At 45.4% G+C, this 24,853-nt stretch overlaps 1 protein-coding gene across 1 annotated transcript in view; it reads right to left on the bottom strand.

Annotated features, from left to right (window-relative positions):
* LOC119444730 (procathepsin L-like) overlaps positions 1 to 15,691 on the bottom strand; it is a 58,669-nt gene extending 42,978 nt beyond the window's left edge. The window contains exons 1-4 of the mRNA XM_037709083.1: positions 15,665 to 15,691; positions 7,891 to 8,076; positions 5,176 to 5,359; positions 1,240 to 1,413 (exon numbers count right to left, since the gene is read on the bottom strand). Of these exons, the coding sequence (XP_037565011.1) occupies positions 1,240 to 1,413; positions 5,176 to 5,359; positions 7,891 to 8,076; positions 15,665 to 15,691 (571 nt within the window). The remainder of the gene's footprint in view (positions 1 to 1,239; positions 1,414 to 5,175; positions 5,360 to 7,890; positions 8,077 to 15,664) is intronic.
* Between the last annotated feature and the right edge of the window lie 9,162 nt (positions 15,692 to 24,853).

Here is a 24,853-nt window from a genome sequence, read left to right as displayed (position 1 = left end):
AAGTGCCTGGAATTATTAGAATTATTAGCTGAGACGAAAGCCAAATAAATTAGGAAAAATAGAATAAGAATAGCACAGTATAAAATTCATGCGTTTCGTTATAGATATATTATCAGAGCATAAGCTTAGTTGCAAGTTGAGTTACTGATGTGCCTGGAATAATTAGAATTAATTAGCTGGGACGACCGGGGACGAAATTCAAAATGAATCAGAAGAAAATCGAAAAAAAAAGTACATTCTAAAATTCATAGGTTTCATTACAGATATGATATCAGAGCATAAGTTAATTAGAAGTTGAGTTACTCAAGTGTCTAGTATAGTTAACATGATTTAACTGTGACAACCGGGGACGAAATTGGAAATAAATGAGAAAAAATAGAAAAAAAATTACGCAGTGCCTGCGAAGTTCGTGGGTTTCAGTATAGATATTATATTAGAGCATACGTTTAGTTACAAGTTGAGTTACTTAAGTGTCTGGAAAAATTAGAATTAATTAGGTGAGACGAAATTTAAAATAATTCAGAAAAAAATGAAAAACAGTACACTACAAAATTCATGGGTTTCGTTATAGATTTATCACAGCGTACGTTTTAGCTACAAGTTGAGTTACTGAACTGTCTGGAATAATTAAAAGATATTAGAAATCACTGATTACCGCACACCAATGCACAGAACACCAACGCCGAGGCGCGAGTGCCACTAGGAGGCACCTAAGCCAAAGAATAGGGTCGCCTACCATCTTTTGTGGCGGCCATCTTTCAATATAAGTGTAAGTTGGCTTCGGTGGACTACCTCCACCATGTCTTCTCTTTTGTAAGCTTTGAGCTCTTCTGGCAGATGGAATCGTTTTTTTTTTTTTGCGTTTGTCTATGTCACTGCAGTACCGATTCTGTTCTTTGAAGCGACCAATGAACGACTTGAACAAAATTTCAGAGGACGCGTCTAAACTATACTGCGGAAACACTTCACCCCTGATCTACGGTTATTTGTTTCATTTCGAATATTTTACAATGCTTGCCTTCGCTCTCGAGAATAGACAGACAGATGTTACCTAGGGAACAGAGGTGTTAATTTATTTTAATTTTTATTTGGAAAGTTCGCGCAACTGCATAAACTAATAATGCGATAAAATGCTGCCCGAAAAATGCATCCCAAGTAGAAAACCATTCCATGCCATAACCAGACCTGGCCATACAAAAAACTTTCTACGTATAATATTAACGTAGCAGTGGTACTTACCGCCTTTGTAGTGGTGAAACGAGTCTCGTGTGGCATCTATACAGACAGAGATTGGCCCTTCAGTAGCCACCGCAATCAGCAGATCGCTTTCCGAGCCTTTCTTGATCATTTTTATGCTTGTGACAGTTGCACCCACGCCATCCTTTCTGAATTTACAAGGTTGATCCTGAGCGGAGGAAACATTGTTTAAAAACAGGGGAAGGGTACCGGCAGCTGTGAAGAATTCCTAAGCAATGGACCTGTTTAACCCTCTCCTCAACGCCGTCCATCTTGGCCTGCTTTGACCGATGAATCTCCCATGAATTCTCCACTTACGCCAGCGTTCACTGCATAATGCTACAGTTTCAAGTGAATATGTATTACACTGCTCATCAAAAGATTATAACGCACTACGAATGCCAAGTCTCTAAAGGAGGATCACTGTTCTTAAATTAGCCCCTGTGTCTCCACCTACTTATAATTTCATTATGCCCTTGAAACATTATCGATTGTGACCTTGTCTTGGAATTGGGACACAGCCTTTGGCAAGTGCTGGAGCACAGGAGTGCGCTCTTCATAACGCGAAAAGATGAGTAGGTCAGGCCAATGAGCCCGAATTCCTTCTCAAAGGACTTTGAACTCGAACGTCACCCAGGAATCAGCGACAGTTCGACGCCCCGTTTGCTCTCCGGTCGAACATGTTTCACACGTGGAAGGATTCGTTGACCCGAATCCTGTAAAGACAGATAATCTTCTCACGATGTTTCAGCATCTCCGATTGTGTTCGACCGGAGTTGCCTGTTGGTTGAAAGCTGAGCTGGTCGCCTGCAGCAGCAACATCTAACTATATTTGAGATAGTTCGATGAGAATGCCGTCAGAAGGGCATCGAACCGGAACTAAACGAAAACCGACGACGAGGTTTATTTTCCCTTGACGCGCAACTGAAGAAGAACGTAACATTTTTTTGCACTCCGGAGCGCAACTGAAAAAAGAAATACAACGGTGTTTGGTGCAGGCCTTCAACCATTTTTTGCATCTTTTCATCCGTGCATTTCGTGCACTTGTGGCTAAATTACGCTACACCATTTCTAAATACACGCCATCGTCCCGGGATTCTAGATGTAGCAGCGCCATTCCTATTTCAAATTAAAGCTGCGAGGGGGGGGGGGGGGGCATACGCTTTTGCAATGCACTCCTTGAAATTCGTGACAATCATATACTTATCCGTTGCTGAGAGACATGCATGGTCGTCGAAATATACTACAAGTGCTTGCTAGCTTCGTGGTGCTTTTTGATCCTAATGGCAAGTTAAGTTAAAGTTGCCGCCGTACACATGACTTTTTTCACGTGCTTCTGCAACGTGATTTTTAAAATGCAGCTTTCTTTTTGGTGAGTATACCAGGCGGTTGCAAATGTTTTAATTTTAATAAACAAGTAAGATCAGCCCCCTTGGCGGTTACGATCTAGGCGGCATGGGATAGAGCAGCGGTTAGACTAAGGCAGGGCAAGTCAATATTGTGCAACGGAAATTGCTTCACAGAAATATTCTATGAGAGTCCAGGGTCCCGATTAATTTCTGTGCTCTGGCTCCCCTCTTGACCACCTATGTTACAATAAACTTGCGGGACCGAGGGCTGCGAGTAGACTGCTTATAATCTTGCAATCCTATACTCCAGGTGCAAAATGTCGGCTCACGTTCTGATGTCAAACTTCAAACAGCTATCTGTAGATGCGTCTGGACCGCTATAACAAGAAATTTTGCCTTCGAAAAAGAGTGCCTGTCTGACAGGTGTCAAAACGGTGCCCGTCCTTGGCCGGAAAACTGATTTTGTTGAATTAGATGAACGAAACTATCGAGGCTCTCTCAGAATTTTCACTTAACTCTGGCTTAACTTCAAGGTAGTGAATGAACCCTCCGGACAAGGACACGTATAAAGTCGCATGTTACTGCCTATCCTGATACCTAGACTTCATACTGACTCCTCATACCTCTTTTTTCCCTCTTTCCCCCCTTCCCTCTCAGAGACGAGTAGTGTGCTAGAGGACGCTCTACGTTTTCTCAATAAGTTATCTCTCTCTCTCTCGCTAAATCTTCGCTTGAGATAATTTCCAGCACTTGTGTTGGACGTGCACCATTATTTTGTTACTAAAATATGTGCTGCCTGGAGGACAGCACGTGTAATTGTTCCGTGCAGCTTAGCAGCAGCGTCGAGAACTCGTACAAAATATATTTGTGCTGTTTACCTATACTTATTCTTCGGGTATGCAAATGAACTTAAACAGATTTAATGTGGTTTGAATCGATACTTTTTTATTCCTCTTCGTCAAGAAGGATATGCAGCGCATGAACCGTGTGTGTGTTGCACACAAACAGTAGTCTGTGGAGCAGCTCCAATCATAACCTTCTTCACTATACTTTCACCTCCCTACCCTGTCCGTGCTGTTCCTACAACTTCCTGAATGAGAGTAGCAAGCCTAGAGGCACGTCAATCAGGCCAACCCTCCACCTTTCTCTTAAGAAATTTTATCTGTTGCTCTCGTTCTCTTTATCAAAATTGCACTACGCTGAACACTAACTCTGGCACGCGCCGTCATTCATCTTGACAACTTCAAAACATTGTGCCATTCATATGGTGGGCTCGCGTCCAACATGCGACGGAAGAGAGAAACGAGAAAAAAAAAAGACAGCACAGGCTCGTGGTTTTTTTTTCTAGTTTTGGGCCCGTATTTTGGCCTAAAGTACTGTGTCATGAAACAGAAATTAGTGCCCCAGTCAAATGTAGCGAAGCTCGAAATAAACCACCTACAGGTTTCCCAGACAGAAAGCTTGGCCGTTGAAAAACCATGAGTCCAGGCCCGAAAATCGAACCGTGGACCAACGGCATTCAGCGTGGTTGCTTCAGCTGCAATCGAATACATGAATTCTCGCTTTCATGGACCTTTCACCACCTTGCGAGCGTCCGTAGAACTGATTTTCTTGGAACTAGAGCGTAAATAAAAATCGCTAGCTCCATTTTGATTTCATGTCACTCATGTTTAATTTTATACTCCTGCCCGTTATCTAGTATGGCTGTATTATGATCGTCGGGGTAACGTTCCTGCTGCCGGGAGTTCATTTTCTATAATACTCGGAGACTAAGACAACGGCATTAGGACTGAAGATGCTGCTGACCTTTTTCTATGGCGCACTGGCCTCCGTCTCTTGATAATTGCTGGCGCTGTCTATAAGTTCTATATGTAAATAGTCTGACGCCTACACTAATTTCACACAGTCATATACAGGCAACTTTCAAGAGACAACCGAGGCACTGATTCGTTTGAGCAGAATAAATAGTGTAGGTTTACTGGTGCAATCACCTAGACGTGCTTTAAACGATGCCGGATGCTGTTCGAGTATATATGTAATGATAAGAGATTCATTTGCCAACGTTCTTAATCACCCGATGCGAATACCTGATAAGGCTGAAGCCTCTCAGAGGTACTCATGCACAATTTACCGCCCTAATATCATGCACTTCCTGCCTTCTGCCTTTTATAGCTCTACATAACTTACCACGCAGCAAATGTGCATATATTACTCTATTGCTGTCATGTTACATACGTAATTTTGGAGGTAAAACGGGAACGCTCGGTTTACACGTAAAAGTTGACAAGTTGACAGGAAATGATTTGTCAATGTCCGAATAGGTGAAATCTATTTGCAGTAAATTGACAGCATTAGATGTGTGGCTTCCCTTGTCCTCTCTTTTGTTTCTATAATCCTAGTGGTCGCCTTTTATCACAATGTGGCAGAAGCTTATTAAGTTAAACTTAACTGTTCAGAAGTAAGCACGACAGCGTTCGTATGCGTAGCTTCTTCTGTCCTTGTTTTGCTCTTGTGCTGTTTACTCTTGCCTCATCTACCTACCAAAACGCTAAACTGCTCTCATATTATGTTGAAATACTTACTCCGTCAATGTATGGGTAGCTTTTTTCAGTGTCAATTCCTTTGTTTTGCTTGACATAATTGTAAGAATCGAATGGCCAACCTCCTTTACAACCTAGGTTGCCTTGCTTCTTCGAGCAGTCGACGATGTTTTGTGGGCTTAAGGGTACCAGCTTCCCGCTCTTTCTAAACTGTTGGCCTTCAAGCGCTCCGACCTGGAACAGCATAGAGCGCACGGTTTTTGTTCACAAGAGCTATTCCATCATTTATGCACTACATAGTATAAGGTAAGATACTCCTGCCCGCCATTATCTTCGTAAGGACAAATATTGCCTTGTGGAAAACGGAACACTCCATCTATAAAAAAAGTGACGACGAATTCCTGAGGTTAGAAACGCCTACAGGAGCTTAGAATTGAAGCACTTATCTAAGTCCACTTAACTCGAAACCCCCGATAGTATGACCCCAAATATGTATGGATAGTCGCGGTCCAAACAGCTATTGTGTTGTGTTTGAGCATGGTCACACGTATACTTTCTTTAGGGATTGTGACTGTCTTGGCAAGATGAATGGGGAAATGTGACAATGTGAAACAGAGGCGCGTGACGAACTAAAAGATTGTGCAGGAACCATCGCAGGTGATTTTCTAAGTACGCGAATAGCCTATGCGGACTAGACAAATTAAGCCCACACATTAGCAATAGTTCCAAAGTGTACTGCTTACGTCGTTTCACGGTTTTAGATGGCGGCAGTACAAAGTATCGTCTACTTATTTGGCAACAGCATGGCCGTACGACGGCGATGACGGCAACGGCACAAGGGCGGTATAACAAGATGGAACGACGACGACAGAGGCTCTGAAGGTGCGACATCGACGGCGCAATAAGCGAGATGGCATGATGACATAATTACGTCAGCGCGACAATAACGACGTGGCGACGGCGCCACGACATAGTTCATGGTACATAAGGTTTAAAATATTTAGGATTTTACGCACTGTGGGAGTTGGTCTAAGCGCAGCTAAAGTCAGCCCGCAATAGGAAACACCGCATGTTAAGAAAAGATGCCGTGGGGAATTTGGGGAGGAAGCCCCGGGGCGGTCAAACTTGGGGGGCGCATACATTTGGCATCTTCGGTGGTTGTTTCGCAGCTCTCCAGAGGTAGTCATCGTGCTCGCGTGGTTAAAACAGGACGCCTCGACTACATTAGGTTGGTTCTCTCGGATCACTTTAATTTGATTAGGAGCGCCAAGAAATTCTTCCAACGGCAATGTAGGAGCAATTCCGAGGCCGAGTCAGTTTCAGTTCGCGCGAGCGCAATGCAGGGCGCTATAACCTAAGCATATTCCGAACTGTTTCTAATCCAATTCTGCAATCAGCCATCCCCAATTGGTCAAACATTTTCGAGCTAACCTAGCTTCGCTGTCTGTCACACGACGTTGGGAAACTGATATAGCGAGCAAAATAAAAAGTGAACAATACAAGCAGACAATAAAGCAAGCATAGCGAAGGAAAGATAAATAATTATTTCTGATTCCATGCGTTTTTCCGCATTAACCCTCCGCTATTGGTCAGAAGTTTTTGGGATGCGCCAACTTTGCTTTTGTGCCACGCGACGTTCCGAAAACGCAAAACCTCACCAAGTCAAAGTGACGTGTATGCAGATAAATGCATTAACATATTGATCAAACCTTAACTTCTTTCGGAATAGCCGGAAACTTCCGGTTCCGAAAGGAATGGGAGACGTCGGTCTACCGATAGCTATGAACGTATAGCCTAACAGTCCTAGAAACAAATGAGCGAAATATCAAATAAAATGTTTGTCGCTTTGGCACGCTGCACCTGTTGTGCTGAGAAGGCTTCTCCACTCGGAACATGTTCCCTTCGGCGTCACTCGAGGGAGTGACCGGGATGCGCGGCGATGAGTGCCATTTCGTGGTGCGTCAAGGAATCCAGCCGCCCACTAGACACGCGCCTCCCTTCGATCGGCTGTCTCCGGGGGGCGCGGCCAGATTTCCCGCTTCATGAGCCATATAATGCTTTCGCATTAAATATCTGAGGACATCTAAGCACTTCTTATGAGTTGTGAATGCGAAAACATTGGTGTCCATTGAACGCGGTTTAGCGGTCCTTGAAGTTATGAACTCGCGGGAAATCGAGCGCGTTGAGACGCTTGGCCAACGTCTCTTAGGTAGCACAAGGTCAGTGCATTTCGATCCGTGACGTCACGCTACCTTTCCCGACTGCCCTAGAATCTAATGTGGATGCTTCCGAGTAAGCCGCGGTGATTTTGACGTCACTGTTTTTGTCACGCTGGGCTTACCCGCCTCGGTTGCTCAGTGGCTATGGTGTTGGGCTGCTGAGCACGAGGTCGCGGGATCGAATCCCGACCGCGGCGGCCACATTTCGATTGGGGCGAAATGCGAAAACACTCGTGACTTAGGTGCACATTAAAGAGCCCTAAGTGGTCCAAATTTCCGGAGTCCCCCACTACAGCGTGCCTCATAATCAGATCGTGGTTTTGACACGTAAACCCCCATAATTTAATGGGGAACTGAAGACCCTCGTCTTCAGTTCCGTATGATCATCATCATCGGGTGTTGCCTTGGCTGGTTCGATGCCGAGTACTCGGCTCAAGTAAACGTCGTTCCAACAGAGACGTCATAATATGCACCAATAGCGCTCACAATATACTGTATAGGCTCTACAATTTTTCGCATAACCTGAAACGAAAACCGTCTACTTACCGCAGAAAATGCGTAGCATGCCCCACAATAACCCTGAGCTCTCACCGGCGTTACATAGCCGTTTTTGCGCCAGTCCACGCTCTTCGGCAGTGTGGCAACATCAACATCAGCAGCTGGCTTGTATATTGGGCCGTCATTGCTGCCGACTTTAGCACAGGAAGTGTGCTGTACGTACTCCTCGTGATCCTGCGTACAAAAATTTTAATATACTGTAAGGACGTGAGAATAAGTTGGCTACTGAACGGAATTCTGCAAGAGCCGATAGGGCATATTCAAAATGCTAAGTACTCAGGTTAGACCCACTTCATAAGGCGTAATGCAGGTGCAGCTGTACATTACGACGATCAGCGATTCCATCGCTATGTGGTAGCGCCACACAGACCTCTAAAATGCAAGAATATTTTGGTAGTTCAGCTGGTACTGAAAATCGGCAGGATAAGAGTGCGCTACCACGAACAAACAATGTCCACCTAACGGCTTTTTGAAGACTTATGTTCTGACGGCAGTCTTCACAGGCATACCATTTGTTAATTTAAGTCGACGCTAGCTTCTTTTGCAGAGAGATGCGTTTTATTTAACAATGACGTCGGTGCTAACTGCGGACGTCGGTGTTACTGGTCCAGGCTAAGCGAAATATGCGTGTTCAACCGTGGTGGGCTGTCGAGAATGGTCCGTCAATTAAGGGCTCTAAATACACGCTCCATCTTAACGCTGACCAATAATGTTTCAGAGTTCATCGTATGCCTATTATACAACGAGTAATTTCCGAGGTCATTGTAATAGTTCCTCAGAATTTCTCGCTTGTGTTGTTTGTTGCGACCTAAAAATAAATACCACGCCGAATGCGAATAGACGAAAAACGCGATGTGTTTTTATTCAGCTCGCGAAACCTTTGGATTCTTTCTAACCGTGAAAGTAGAAAATTTGCACTATTATTTTTTTATATGGGTACCGAAAAATCTCGAATTGCGCTGTTCAGTATTAACTAGAAGAAACAATGGACATCACGAACAAAAATCCCCTCCATTCCATCTTGTGAAAATGGATCTACAGCGAAGCTGTTGCCGACGTTAGACAAGCACCACCCCCACAAGCAACGTACATCATGCGCGGACGCGCGCGAGCGGAAGTGAAGCATACATCCTGGTTCTTCTAGGCCCTCCGCCAAGCGCAAGTGCCTTATTGAACTATCTGAAGAATTCGTAACGTACGAATTACACAAACAAGCTATGGACATGATAGCTTCGGATTGTAATTCGAATATACGAGACAACGGATTTCGGTTACGCGGAAACTCAAAGACAAAGCCCTTTTCCAGCTGCCGTTTGAGGTCTGTCTGAGTCGCCGCGGCCGCTAAATAACGGCACTGGTTTTCGTGAGCACTTAAAGATTTTGGAGAGCACTTTGAAAGAAGAATGATTAAGGAGATGTACGCAAAAATTGTAGATAAAGAGCGTGTATAGCATACCTAATAAATCAAGAAGGCTAGGTGACTATCTGTCACCGCCCCGTTTCAAAGGGGACGCTATTAAATAACCATCATCATCAGCTGCTGCAGCAAAGAACGAGCCCATAGAAAATCCCTTCCAACTAGAGGCTAACAGCTTCACTGAAATAATTGCAGTCGTACGCACGACAAGGGGGTCCTGTATATGTGTAGCTGCGATATCTGGCACGTTTTTCGCTTAGCCATGTCTCAGGTAAGATTACGTAGGACGCTACGGTACGACATAGAAAAGGCGGCTTTACATTTTGAATAAACCGGTTGATCGCTTGAGTTCTTCGTGGCTGTGTGATGCCTTCAGGATGTAATGTCGGTTGCGTTTGTGCTCCGAAGCCGCTAGGTGCGTTTGCGAAAAAATCACCTCACGTAGCGCATAGAATACTCTGTTTTAGATAACGAATTCAGTTGAAGTAAATTCATTTGCACCAGCGCACGTCTTCTACGCTTTCGGTGATATTAATATAGGTGGATATTCTTGATACTTTGGGTCACATTCATTCCTGTTAATAACGGTTGGTTCAACTTTTCGCGGCATTGGGTAATTGGTTGTGTACACAGTAGTAAACAAATCAAATGAGGCAAGAAAATAAAAGAAAAGATTGGGAGACATTGTAGGCGTGGAGAACGGCAAGGTTTGTGGCCTTAGGCATTGTAACTGTTTTTTTTTTTTTTGCTTTACCGGCGCCTGAACTTTCATGCGGCGAATGGAGTGGTGAAGAATATATCCTGTGGATAAGAGACACGGGTTGGGAGTGGAGGTGATTAGGTGTGAAAGCAATGAGTTTGGAATGTATACAGGAAAATGAAAGGGCAAACACATCTTGTGGATCTCGCACTGTCGTGAGGCCCACCTTCCCGCCGCCTGGAGCCTGGCGAGTGAATGTTTTGCAGTTTTAGTTTTACATGTCTGTCCCTTACCTATAAGTAGGGTGAAATATAATTAAGTTGCTCGCCTTGAAGCCAACTCGCATTCCAGGCCTTCTTCCGCCAGACATTCAATTCATCCATGTCTCCTCGCTAGAGGGCGCCGGGATCTTTCCTGCCGTGTGCCTCCGCCAGGCACAGAAGCGCCGAGAATAAACTTCATACGAAAGAGCACACGAGCGCTTCCGCTGTGCAGTGTGTAGTCCCCTCAGTCCAGGAGTACAGCGGCGCTAGCTGCCTTTCTCGCTCCGTTGACCAGGTTGAGCTTGTTCGTCGAGTCCGAGATGGACAGCGCTGCCCTAATATTGCCGTGTGTTGGCGTGTGTTATGGGTGTGAGCCCTGGCGCGTTTGTGCAAGCCCATACCATGTGGTAAAGCGTTGCGCAATGATCACAGTGTGCGCATTTGTATGAGTATGGTGTGGTAGATATTCAAGTAGGGATATGTGCTTGTTTAGAGTTTCCGCCATATTACGGCTTCCTCTTGTGTTAGAGGATTATGAGGCGACGCTAGTGTTCTTTGTGAAATGCGATAGTGTTGTAGGATGTGTGAGTAGGTTAATGGAATGGGCTCAGCAAGGAACTGCTTGGCGCGGCTCTCTCGCGGCTCCCGGTGTGCATGCGCTCGGGCATTGGCGTTTGCTGCTGATTGCCGCGTAAGGACTCATGCGCTGGAGTCCGCATGATTTGTACATATGGTGGCAGCTGGTGCGCTCCATTTAGCATGCGATGTGCGACCGTAGAAGTTTTGTCCGTGGAAAAATTTCTCCATGCCGTCTGAGAGTCCATCACAACTATGACGCACTCTCTCCGTAGTCTCGTCGTGATAGCTAACGCTAACGTGTCGGCTCGTCTCGTCGTAATGGCTAACGCGTCGGCTACAATTCTTGTGAAAAGATTGGCTAGTATGGCTTTGTGCTCGACGTTGTCAAATGCCCCCTTTTGGTCTAGTGCAAGAATTGGTTTCGAGTAGCATGGAGTTGCTCCACGCAGTACCTCCTCTTTGAGCTGGAGAAGCATGTCTTGCGTTGCAAAGTTGGGCCAAAAAGCAAGAATTGTGTTCGGTAACAGTTGGCCTTTTTCGAGATGCGTCTGTAGCCTGTCTAAGATCACGCGTTCCATCAGTTTACCGAGGAAATAAGTGAGCCAAGTGGGTGTGAAGTTCTCCAGGCAGGGCGTTTTTCCCGGCTTTGGCATCAGCGTAATCTCCGCATGCTTGAATTCCGGGGCTAAGGTCCCTCTGCTTCAGTATACAGTGAAGAGTTCCAGCATTGCCTGTACGGTTGCATCATCCGGGTTACGTAGCAACTTGTAGGTTATTCCGTTCTTGCCGGGGGTGGTGTTTCGAGTGAGTCAGGCCATCGCTCGCGTGAGCTCGGAAGGCGTTATGTCCTGGTCGAGCTCGCTCTTTTCCAGTCCGGCGTAGTCAGCCGCGGGCTGTGCACCTTGTATCGGCTGGCCAATGTATGTACTTTGTAGGGCACACAATAGCTTATCGTCTTTAACTCCGTAGTTGTGTAGTACACGACTCATCGTCTGCTTGCTTTCGATATTGCTCTGGGTCGGATCTAGTGATGTCTGAGTATGGCCCACGTCTTCGCAGTGCCCAGCGTTCCTTGGAGGGACTTAGAGAACTGGTCCCAGTTCTGTCGTGCAAGTGGCGCTGGGTAGCGCTGTGCCATGTCCATTAGGTTCGCGATGCGAATTTTAACAGCGAAGCTGTTCTAGCTAACCGTAAAAAGTGGCGCCTCCGGTCGCAACACCTCGCCGAGCTGTGACGTCACTGCGTTGCCTAGCAACCACCTCGCGGAGCGACGTGTGCCTCGCCTCGTGTGCGTGCCGTGCACATGTTGCCTTGACATGGGACGTTAAGGAGAGGGAAGGAGAGCACGCGCGCGGTGAGCGCAATGCTCGGGAGAGGGAAAGAGAAAGTAAGAGCGAGATAGATAGAACGAAGTTGTAGCAGCAGCAACGAGGCAACGCGCACAGCTGCTGCCGACGCCGCGCGCGTTGCCTAGTAGTGGATGCGTCGAAGCAGTAGCGATGACGTCACCTCGAGTTGTCTAGTAACCGCCGGCACAGGTGCGCCCTCGCTTCGCCCGACACAGACACGGCTCCTGCCTGCCTGCCTGCCCGCGTTTGTAGCATGCCAGGAATGCTGTCGCTCGTAGGCGCCCACGTGTCCAGCGCTAGTTATGACAAATGTCGTGAAAAAGAAGGTAACACCGAAAATGATAGCTCGAGAATACCTTCCCTACATGCACAGTTAATTTAAACCAAGGTAATACCTAGCAGTAACAGCCAGTAAGACTTGCGGCATGAGACTTTCGCTGTGCCTAAGCTTCGCACGACCGAGTTTGCGCTCGGTCGTGGCACTGTTGCCCGTTTCCCACTTGTGTAAGAGGCGCAGGTCCACTGCCAGATTGTCAGTGGTGAGTGCAACCTTGTTGGAGTGTTTGGCCATCGATTGCCGCAGTTCTTTAACCCAGCCCTCCAGATCGCTTATCGCGTGGCATCTTGAGTTTCTCTGTCGCTCAGGAACTTTGCACAGTTCGTGGTTTTTGTGGAGTGTATTTTCTTTTTGGAAAGTTTCCCGCGTGTACTGCGGTGCCCAGTATGAAGTGGTCACTTCCTAACCTCCCTTAGTGTTTTCCGGGTCGACGTTCTGAAGTCTGGACGCGTGCGCAAGATGGGGACAGGTGTCTCGTCGGATATGTCTGGTCCGTCACTAGCGTAAGTCGGTGATGTATGATGTTGTACAAGGTTGATCCCTTTTTGGTGTGTCTGACGTACTGTCACGCCTCTAGTGCCGCGTTGAAGTCGTCTAATATGAGGAGGCCGTTTTGTCCAGCTAGCTGCCTCGCTTGCTGCACGAAGCTGTCTAGAGATCCCAGCGTTTCCTTTGGCCCGCTTTATATAATAAATTAAAAAAAGATTCGTGTTTCCCCTGCGCTGCGGCACTATTTCCGTGAACAGGTGATCGATTCCCGTGTGCGCATAAGTGGGGTCTATTGTGGTGAGGTGTTCGCTCGTGAGTGTGGTCGTACATGCTACTGCTATCGCACGAGTGTGGTACCCGTTGATTATCGCTGATTTTCCGGTTTCAGTTAAGGCTATTACGTCCGGTGGTGTTTCTTGTTTGGCAGTGTACTGAAGCAGCATCTCCCTCTTAATAGTGAAGCCAAGGCAATTCAACTGCCAAATGGTCATCCGTTCGCTTTCATGATTGGTTTTTCTGGCCTTTTTCATCCTTTGTAGGATTTGCTGGAGGGCTGCCTCTCTGTGGGGATTGACTTGCGGGTTCTCATAGCATTGGTCGTTTATCAGAGCAGTCAAAAGTTCGTGTATTTGAGTTATCATCCGTCGGAGCTCGTCGAAACCCTTCACCATTTGCAGATGAAGCTCTAGGATGGCTTGCACGTTTTCCTCACTAGCTCATTTCGGAGGCCGTTACTCTCGCTTCAAACGGTTGCTCTGTTGGATTTGGCTCAGGCGGCGTCTCGGTGTTTATTTTCGCGATCTTTTCCTTCACTACCGAGATAGTGGACGCGCGCCACGGAGGTGGTGGTGGTGTTCGGGGTTCGGGCGAACTTTCTTGCGCTGGTGGTTTGTTTCGGCTTTGTTCCTCCTTTATCTGTGCGTGCGATTGGGTTATCTCTACGCGCAGTTCCTGCCCTAGGGCCACAAGCGTCTGTACAGTGTTCTTCTAGTTTGTGTCTTCATTTCGCGGTGGCTGCATGGGTTGCTTCGTTTTGTCATGTTGTCTCTGTGACTTCGGGAGGCAGCGTTCTGCCCAGCCAGCGCCTCCTCTATTTTTACAATGCCAGACAGATGCGACTGATCCAACGGTTCACCACCCGGGCGGTTCACCACCCTCTCCGATTACCCTTTCCTACTCTCTCCCGTCGGCTAGTGCTCGCGCCTGCTTTACGGTCGTGGGGGAGAGTACCCTCTGCTGTGGCGCCTCACGACGGAAGTCGATGGAAGTAATCTGAAAGACGTGTGAAGCGTCTACCGCATCTCCTCCGGAACGGCATCGGCGCGCGCTCAGTGGCTCAGACGCACGCGTGGCGCAAGCAGTCGTAGTGTGACGCAAGCAGTCGTACCCTCTGGGTAGCGTCACATAGCGGCCACTCACTGAACTAAAGCGGACCAGTGGCTCCCATTGCAGAGCGAGCGATTGCACTGGCATTGAAAAAATAGAGGAGGCATTGGCCCAGCTCCCCTGTTGTTTCTTGGAGATCGCGTGACTTAGGGTTTCCGACCCTACTGCCGCACCTGGTTCTGCTCTTGACCTGCATCTGCTGCCGCCTCGTTGTTTTCATGTTGCCCTGGGTGTTGACTTGTAGCGGGCCCAAGATCGCGATCGCTGCTGCAACCCTCGCCCTGTTGTTCCACCGTCGTGTTTTCTTTGTGTGCCTGTTTCTTGCGCGGCTTGTGCGATGAGCGTCGAGCGGGAAGCAATTACTTGGGGCATTCTTTCGACGCCTTCGCATTATCGCCCTCGCACAACGAACATTTGGCTCACTGTGTCACTTTAAGCACCTGTAAAACATCAGGTAGCGAACACAGGAGTTCGGTGACTCTTTTAAAGTTGTTCGCTCTTCACCTACTTTTGACGTGAGCAAATACACAAGATCCCGGCTGCGACAATAGCTTCCGCCGCGGGCGATATCACATCATCTTGGGCGGCCATGGGCCTCTTCAATTATCATTCCCTGACAGCCTCGGACTGCCTGACGTGATGCTTTAAGCCAATGAGCGCTGTCTGTGTAGCGTCTCGGACTGTCACGAACTGTCGAAGGGGCCCAGTAGAATAGTATATTTGACTTGAAACGTGAACGAATATGACCTAGTTTATGACAGAATGGAATGTAGTCTTTCACTGACCTTGTTATTGCTGGAGTCGCACAAATGCAGCCGTATTTTTCGAAAGCAAGTTTCCCGAGCAGAACGACCATCATGTAGGATACAAGGGCGCGCCTGGTCTTGAACGTGTGCTTTGGTTGTGAACGATTGACCCGTGCAAGGCGCGTGTCGCCCGCTGATTGCTTCTGGACTAAACAGAGCGCCACATTGAAGTTGTCGTCCACTCACGTAGATTGACAACGAGATAAAAAAATGTATCTTTTTTTGTAGAACGAATGGCTTTAACCTACACCGGGACAGAGCGAGCCCCATCGAGAAGGTGTTGCGCTGAAGAGAACGAAAAGTGACTGGAGCTAACGACGGCGTAGACTGTTGCCACTGCCTAGGCGGCAATTCCTTCTTATTTAAATACACGCCGGTGTACTTAAATTACACCAGTGTACCTGCCTTCCTTTTGCAACAATATCGTTTCGCTCACCATGTCTGAAAACTGGTTCAATCCCATGGAGTATGACACACCACCATTGGTAAAGTTTTTGTTATGCTCATCTATGAACTTTTTGTTTGCGTAAAATTTCTTGAATCTGGAACTTTCCTCATCCTTTGATTGATATGTTTTGTCTGAAAAATAAAAGCAATAAACATTATAAAATCAGTTTCGTGGAAGGTTCGCTTATCTATACGGAAAAAGTAATTTTTTTTATATTATAAAGCTTGCGCTGCAATGTGTTCATTGTATTTCCGCGAGTTTTAAATGCGAAGCATTTTTGGCAAACATTTGCAACGTTGACAGTATCTATCTATCTATCTATCTATCTATCTATCTATCTATCTATTTATCTATCTATCTATATAGCCAGATACGTCTTGGTGCTCTCAAGGTCGTATCGTTAACATGGCATTTACCAAAATTGGTATAGTACAACAAGACTGTACGACGAACATAAATGATAGATTATGACATGAAGATCATGACATCTGTGTCATGTACGTCATGAAACAGCTGCCTACGTCATGGTGCTCTCATGGTCGTTTCGTTAACTTGGTATTTAGAAAAATTGGTATAGTATGACAAGAGTGTATGACAAAGATAAATGATAGTTTATGATGTGAATTACATGACATGCGTGCATTTAGGTCATGAAAAAGCCACCTTAAATGACAATGACCCAGTGAAAACATACACAGTCCAGTCACATTAATGTGACCACCACGTACTTTTGAGGTCGACCATAAATAAACAATTGCCGAAGGCAGGTCGTAGCACAGTGCAGTTGAGCGTATATAAAGGCTTCGGAAAACATTGCAATCGTTGGTGCAATGCAGAACAGAGCGATTTATCCTACCGCCAAAAGGGCATGATAATTGGCTTTCGGGCCAAGGGTGGAAGCATTTGCGAAACGGCTATGTTTGTGGACTGTTCTCGTGCCACCGTGGTAAAAGTATACCGCGCATGGCAAAATGGGACTGAAGTCATGGTCATGAGCATGAGTCAGCAAAAAACGACCATGACTCCGCGAGAAACGATTAAAGCTCAAAAATCTCTAAAATTGGTTCTGACGTGGGTACTCAGTGATGGAAACTCTAAAGGATGATGGCAGAAGTCTTACTCACGAGCATGACTCAGCAGAAATGACAATGACAAAGCGAAAAAAAAATTAACACCCAGAAACCACTGAAATGGCTGCTGACGTGGCTACTAAGTGAGGGAAACACTAAGGGATAGTGGTAGAAGTCTAGCCACGACCATGACTAAGCAAAAAAGACAATGACTTAGGAAAAAAAGATTAACACTCAAAAATCACTGAAATTGGTTCACACGTGGGTACTAAGTGAGGGGAACACTCACTTAGTAAAGGATGGTGGTAGGAGCCATAGTCGTGACCATGACTCAGGAAAAATTAATGACTCAGCGAATGAAGATTAACACTAAAAAACGTAATGGGTTCGTATGTGGTACTAAGTGAAGGAAAATGCTAAATATTGATGGTCGAAGTCATATTCATGAGCATGACTAAGGCTTTCGCCTTAAGTTCTCTGAGGCCTAGCTAAAGGGACTCCTCAGGACTCATAACATGAATGTCACGACATGCGTGTCATGTAGGTCATGAAATAGCCGCCTAAGTCTTGATGCTCTCATGGTCATTTCGTTAACTTGGTAGGCTCGCCACACACTGCTTCGCATAACATCGATTACCACAGGGCGTGGGACCTGCCGTTTTTTTTTATTCTAGTTAACATGTTATTGAGCTCAACTATTCCGAACAAAATGTTGTACTAGCCGTTGTACTGAACATAAAATTATGATACATAGATCAATTGGAATTCGTTTACCTTGACATGATGACATGATCCCACTTCACAACTAGAAAGTCTCGTGCATAAAAGTACTGAAATTTCAATTACACACAGAATTATATGTGATTAAATAACTTACTAAACATTTTCTTATACTCTTCCCATTCAGCTTTCATAGCATCGTCTGCCACTGCAAGTTTTGCTGCGCATGCAGCGGAAAGCACCAGCCAAATAAGCAACATGGCGAGGTAAAAAGGAGCCTGCAATGTCGTGGTAGGAAATGACTGTTCCTTGTCGCAGAACCTCTAGAATTTCTTCTCAGACCAATTGCTGTTTGCAGGTGAGTTGTTAGATGCAAGGACTGCTTTATATAGGGCGCGCAAAGTGGCAATAAATGACGTTAGTAATGAATAAAAAGACGTGCGCCTGTTATGTGGCATTGTGACGGAGGCGATGGTTTTGCTTGGAGCAATTCTAGCTCGAGTTAATGAGCTGCATATCATAAAACTATAGAAAGAGACACCCATTGACCACTTTAGACCGTCGTGTTGGTGGAACGTGAAATACTTTGTTTATGTAACACTTAAGGCCGTAACGCCATTTCAACTAATGAGATGCGGTTGTAAAGAGAAAATTCAGACACACTAACAATAGTAATGTATGTTTATTGAAAAAAAGTTCTTCCTCTAAATTTGAGCCCTGAGAACTATTGAACGTGTACTCCACAAGCGTGCTAGAAACCACGCGTATCTTAAACCTAGTGTTGGAGGTTGCGCAGTTTAATAAATCTTCAACAATTAATATACATTGTAGATATCTAGGCATGTGAAATGTTTAATGCTAGACGTTCACTTGAAGTCAAACAATGTGGATGGCAGGAGACAAGCGAAACTTGTCTAGAGGTTCCACTTCAATAAAATAGCAATGGTTATGAGTCACGCACAACGTACCTCAGACACTCCTGCCTGCCGAAAATGTGGCACTTGGGGTTTCATTCTTGGACAATATGTAGCTTCAGCGGCAGTATTTTTCCCGCTATGCTTCCTTATGTCACATGTTCTAAAACCATATTTGACACTTCGCACATAGTGAAGCCACATTGCTCGCCACTATTTATGCCTGAACGCTGGATACTTCACGGCTAGCTGGTGTTAACCTTTTGTAGCGCGTACCTGTGAGGATTATTAGGAGGAACAACGGTCTCTAACAAAATAATTTTAATGCGATTCCTACTGACGGCCGCCTTCACAACACATATTGCAGAATATTTTAAAACTTTAGGTGGTTGTTATTTCATTAACACGACTTTTTTAATGTTTATGCACTACACATTCTGAATTCGTGCTAGCTTTCGAATTCGTAGTAACCAATAATCACGCTATCTTTGACTCAGTCTTTTCTCGTTGGTCACATGTTCTAATGTCGCGTCGGGGATTCATGCTGCAGATCTCAACAAAGTCTTCTAAACACCATCCATTAGATGGTTAATATATATGCTAAAGGTAATTCATTTTTCACGGGCCCATTGCTGGACTTTCTTACTGAGGAAAGCTGGTCCGTTGTCGGACACCACCACCTTGATGTTCCTGAACATATTTCGCTTTAGTAACGTCACAACAGAATTGGCATCTTCCTTTCCTAGCTTTGGGCTGCCATGCGTGTGCAGTCATCTATGGCAATAAGGAATGCTTGAGTCTTACTGACTACCTCGCCCCACTTTTTGATTCCATCGATTTCTAGATGAATTACTTCAAAGGGTACTTGGGAATCATAAGCAATCACCATTTGATTCCCTCTTGGACGATACTTCGCCTTGATAATCTGACACTGGTGACCGGTTTGGACGTAGTTCTTGATAACTTCTTTTCATATTTTCCCATGTGAATCGACTTCTCATATTCCGATAAGTGTTCCGGAATCAGTCCTGTCCACCTGACTCTGGACTGTCATGATACAGCTTGAAACCCTTTGGCACCAAGCTTTCTGGCACTCAGAACTTACCATTATCGCAAGTCAAGTCTTCGGTGCCTTCCCACAAGCTGTAAACGTGTACGTGAGCAGACGTGTTGACTTCTGTGATGTGGAGCCGGCAAAGAGCATCTGTGTCAGGGAGCTTGTCACCGGGTCGATGGCCTACCTCGAAAGTGAACTGTTGTATTTCACTGATCCAACGCGCCACCCTGCCCTTAGGCTGAGTTAAACCCACTAGGTAGGTTAATGCTCAATTGTAGGTGAAAAGCCGAAAGTGGCGACCCTCTATGTAGCTTCTGAAATACTGGACTGCCATCACAACAGCCATAGCCTCTTTTTCTGTGGTCGTGTAATGTTCTTGGGGTTTTCAGGACGTGGAAGAATTATGTCCTATCACTTTGAGCTTCCGTGCTTGCTGCTCCTTAGTGTTTCGTTGATATAGAACGGCCCCTGTACGGTTGTGACTGCTGTTGTGAAGCGTTAGTGCACAGTTCGAAAAGTTTGTTAAAATGGGGCACAGCAAGTACAGGATCGAACGATATAGCTTGAACCAGGTACTGGTAAGCCTTCTCACACTCTTCACTCCACCCAAATGGCACATCGTTTTGCGTCAGCTTAGTGAGGCACCGTGTCTTTGCAGCGTAATCCTTAATGAACGCACGGAAATGACTGGCGAGTCCAAGGAAAACATGGAGTGAGTGAAGTTCGTACGGCTTCATCTCTTTATACAGGTTGTTCTTTGGTTGTTTCAGTTTTACCGTCAAAATCTCTTCCCAGAAAGATAACATTCGTCTGAAAAAATTCACTCTTTTTCTTGTTAATTTTTAGCTTTGACTTGCAGAGGGCTTCTAACACACCCGAAATGGGTTTTTAATGTTCTTCTCGTGTACGTGAGTATATGATGATGTCGTCAATGCGCACGTTACAAAACATTCTCAGGAACTCATCTAGAATGCCATTCATCATTTTCTGAAACCAAGCTCCAGAATTCTTCCAACCGAACAGTGAGCTGTTGTACTCGTACACATCAAAAGGCGCTACAAAAGCAGTGCACTGCTTGTGGCCTTCTTGTAGTGGCACCTGCCAGTATCTTTTACAGAGGTCAATTCGAGAGATAAAATTTGATCCTTCAGTTTCATTGATCTTGTATATTCGGGGCATGGGAAAAGGAAACAGATCAGACTGCCTGTTTGTTTGCCTATAATCTGCGCAAAGCAAATGAGCCATCATCTTTCGGTACTATGGTGATTGGCTACACAAATGTGAATGTTTAAGGCCTTATAATACCGGCATTTAACATTTGCTGGAGTTCGGCCTTTAGCCAGATCGTTTTCTCGTGGGAGAAACTGTACGGCTTTTACACACTAAGGTGTTGTCATAAAGCTTAAAAGGTACCTCAAGTACATCTGCTGCTGGCGGGTACGTCTCGACAGAAATTAGTTACGGAAGACTTGCCAGTTTCTCATCATCACTTCTAACTCATCGATGTGGATTTGACATTCCACACATACTAGGCTTAGCTGATCCGTCAATAGTCATTCGTCTCTCCAAGAAATATTTATCTTTAATCGCTTCGTATCAGGTCTATAGAAAACAAACACGAAATGACCACCCTGCATGACCAGTGCTTCCACTTTCAGAAGACGGCCACCAAATGTAACTTCCACTTCCGTCCCGTTTTGCAACATTCTAGTTTTTTCATCACAGCTTTGAACTTTAACTATTCTTCCTTCATACACCTTGGTCGCTTCGTCAAGTTACTGATTTACCTGGCTTATGGATGTTCTAGTATCTACCAGAGATTCTACACTTTTTCCATTTACCATTATTTTAACCTATAAAAGTTTGATTTCACAAGGTATACATTTTTCATATTTTCCCAATGGTCAGACTCGGTATTCAAATATTTGACCGTTCCGCAATGTTCGTCAGTGTTCAGTGATAAAGTATGACGCCTTTTGCGGGGACTACACATCAGACAATCGCAAGACACATTTAAAGCAAGCAGTAACTCATTTGTGGAGCTTGTACAGTGCACACAAACGCCTCTTTGCGATTCGTAAGTCATGCCTTGAATTATCGACGTCAGGATTGCAGAGTTCTAAAGACTAGGTTCAGCAATGTACAGTAATCGTCTCTTCCGGAAAAAGTTCATAATTCAGAAGTGTCCCTTCTTTGTTTCTGAACGCTATTGCCTCGTCCCAGCTGTCAATCGGAGTTCGGTTGAAAGTGGAACAAAATCTATATTTTCATTTGTGCCACGGATCACAGCATTGGCTTGCGATTCGCATGTAATACCATTTTCTGGCATTTCCTGGTAAAACTCGGGGCATGTTACACGCTTTGTTGTCCGATAACGTCCACTGGTTTTGCGTACATGCGTATTAATAAAATATGAGGCACTAATTGGATACATTGGACGCCCCATCGAAATTACCAGGCTTAATGTCTTTCTATATGTTTTCTGTGCATTTAGATAGTCGCGAACTGTTTCCGTAATCCGTAGCTGCTGCTTGCACTGCTTGGTCTGCTGTTGCAACAACGCTTGCAGCAAAACGTTATTCCTGTGCTCAGTCTCGTTCTTGCAGTCTATATCTGAATGGGCCGGAAACAAAGTCTCAAATTCGGACATAGAAGCATCGATGCGTACCGCACCTTTCTTGACAAGGGCCTCCTCACTCAGCTGACTCTTTTCAGTGATGATGCGAATGAGTTCCGATGAAGTCGATGATTACTGAAAAAGCGCTGGGTCTTCGCCATCAAGCTGGTAGGTCTTCACGGTCGCATGCCGGTCTGCTCGGCTTACCAACGTTACTCGAAGCCACATGGTCCACTGAGCCAAATATTGAGTAGGAGTTAAAATACACTCATTTATTTACAAGGATCCCTATTGACTGATTCCTGGTCTTCTTCTCCTACGTGTCCCTCTTGTCTCTTGAGTTCTCTTTTTCTTTGTCGGAACATCATAATATAAAAATGGCATGCATCATTGCAAGAGCAGCAACAATAATCAGTGAAAGCAGTGCTCAGACACGGACGGGATGAGAACAAATAGTTAACCGGTTCTCCAAAGGTAGTGATATTTACTGCGCAGTCATTTAACTGTTGTATATGCGCCCTTATGCTATTGAACGTTTTGGAAACCGCAGAGACCTGGACCCTTATTTAGAAAAAAAAACTTTTTGGGAATTGTTCGTAAGAACGGCTGCGTGACAGTTATAGCTGTACCTCGTTCTCAAATTAACAATGAATCACGAGTGTTGCGTTCTCGCTTATTAGTAATTTCGAATGAATTTCCAGGAATTATCTAAGCTCCACCACACGTCGTGCCTACATTTTGTACTATTGTCGTGAACGATCACTCTGAGTTTGCAATTATTGGGGTGGTCAACTTAAGCCCTACTCGTATACGCTTTTACAGCGGACGTGTTGGAACCTTGCTATAATAATCATTCCGTCGTCCGCAGCTTCGCCGAGCTGGGGGTAAGAGAGCTGAGAGAGATTGAAAGCAAAGTATAAAAATAGCATCGCGCGGTATAGCGGATACGAGGTGGAGAGGAGGAGTGATGCAGGTGGTAGTGGGACGCGTAGAGCTGCTGCCGGCGCCGAACGCGTTTCACCGCGTTCACACCTAACGCGCCCGGTGTCCGTGACTGCAGCCGATGCCTCTGGCGGCGGCTCGGGAGGTTTGTACCAGAGAAATGGACACTCGTCGCTTCCGAAAGACTGAGGCGAGAGCTAGTGAAGCTGAAACCAAGCGTCGCAGAAGAGAACATTCCGAGTTTAGATTGAGTGAAGCCGAGAGTTCGCGTAGGCGAAGAAACAAAGATCCGGAGGCTCGTCAATGTGGCTGGTTGAATTCATCGCGATACTACGCAGAACATTGCGAAGAAATCCTGAACGCCAGGAAACAGAGGACACTGGAAGATCCTGGGTTGAGGGCGCTCAGGAACTTTCGCAACACGCAACGACTTAGGACTAACGGTGCTAACGGGCACTCGCTTCGGCGGTCGTCTTTCTGGCAGTGGAAAAAAAATATGCGTGGCTCTGCTATAACAAACACAAGAGACCAGCGGAGATAGGGGAAGCCAAGAAAAAGTTGGACTAAGTGTGTGGTTTGCCAGTACTTTACTAGGCTTTCCCCGGCTCCGGTGGTCTCTGGTGTTCGGAATAGCAGACCCACGCATAATTGTTTTACCTTGTTTATTTTTGTGTTTCACTGGTCATCTCCTTTGCAATGTGTACTTATAGTCCATTCCTTGTACGTTTATATCCTGTAGTGTGTATGTGTGTGTGAGACAACTTTAATAAATATCCTGCAAATTGATGGCCTGGGTCTAGGTCGCGCCGGGGGCAGCATGGAGACCCTGTCTCTCGGGTAGCTACCCGGGCATGCTGGAGGGCCCATATTTCATCCGGGGGGACTGAAATTCTCCTCTGAACTATTTCACAATCCCAGAGTATGTGCTCTAGGGTGGATCCTCTATCATCACATGCCTTACATTTGGCCTCAGGGTATAAATCTGGAAATATGCGGTTAAGATGTACCGGGTTCGTGTAAGTTCTGGTTTGAAGTCGCCTCCAGTCAAGCGCCTGAGATCTGTTTAATTTTGGGTTAGGAGGTGGATAACTGTAGTGTGGGTTTTAAACTTGTTTGTAATAATTGACAAGATAATATGTGAATTAACAGTGCGCAGATTACAACGATGAGTTCAGCTCTGCTATTGTAAATAATTTTCGATGATTATATTGTTCATTTGTTGATGCAGTGTTCATTCTAAGTAGGTATCCTTATTTTTGTTTTCTTGACGGCATTGTTTTGTTAGCATTGTATGTGCCACTGTGAGGATCTTCAGGGACCTAGTCAAGCAGCGTAGAGCAACGTTTAATAATGAAGGCTATCCCGATTTTCCTGCAGAAAACTGAGCTCAATAAGAAATTATATCGATGATGGCAGGAGAGTGCAAATGCCATTTACGAATGCTAAGTTTTCTTAATGGAGACCCAGGAAATTTCGATGCACGTTTGTGCTACCATATTAGCAAATAATCACTTGTGGTTTAGTTCAAAGTTTGCTTTCACCCGTTGAGTTGCTCACTTTACCCCATGTCCATTTCATTTGTAGCGCATAAAGCTACGTTTCTACGAAATGGTGTTACTATAGCAAATTATTACTGAATTTCACTCTAAGCTACTGTCGATGATTGCACTATGGATCAGGACGATAACGCCGAGCGCAAAAGAGTGTCTCTGCAAATGGTGCCACGCCAGCCAGGGGCGTCTGCGTCAGCAGGTCTTTGGTGTGTTTAACACCATGTGCCTGAGCCCATTTATTTATGTATTTATTTATTTATTTATTTATTTATTTATAAATATGCCACAGGTTCCAATCGGAACA

Source organism: Dermacentor silvarum, chromosome 3, assembly GCF_013339745.2.
Source record: "Dermacentor silvarum isolate Dsil-2018 chromosome 3, BIME_Dsil_1.4, whole genome shotgun sequence".
NCBI classification, from domain to species: domain Eukaryota; kingdom Metazoa; phylum Arthropoda; class Arachnida; order Ixodida; family Ixodidae; genus Dermacentor; species Dermacentor silvarum.
Note: the sequence above shows the minus strand (reverse complement) of the source record. Positions and strands in the feature narration are given on the sequence as shown.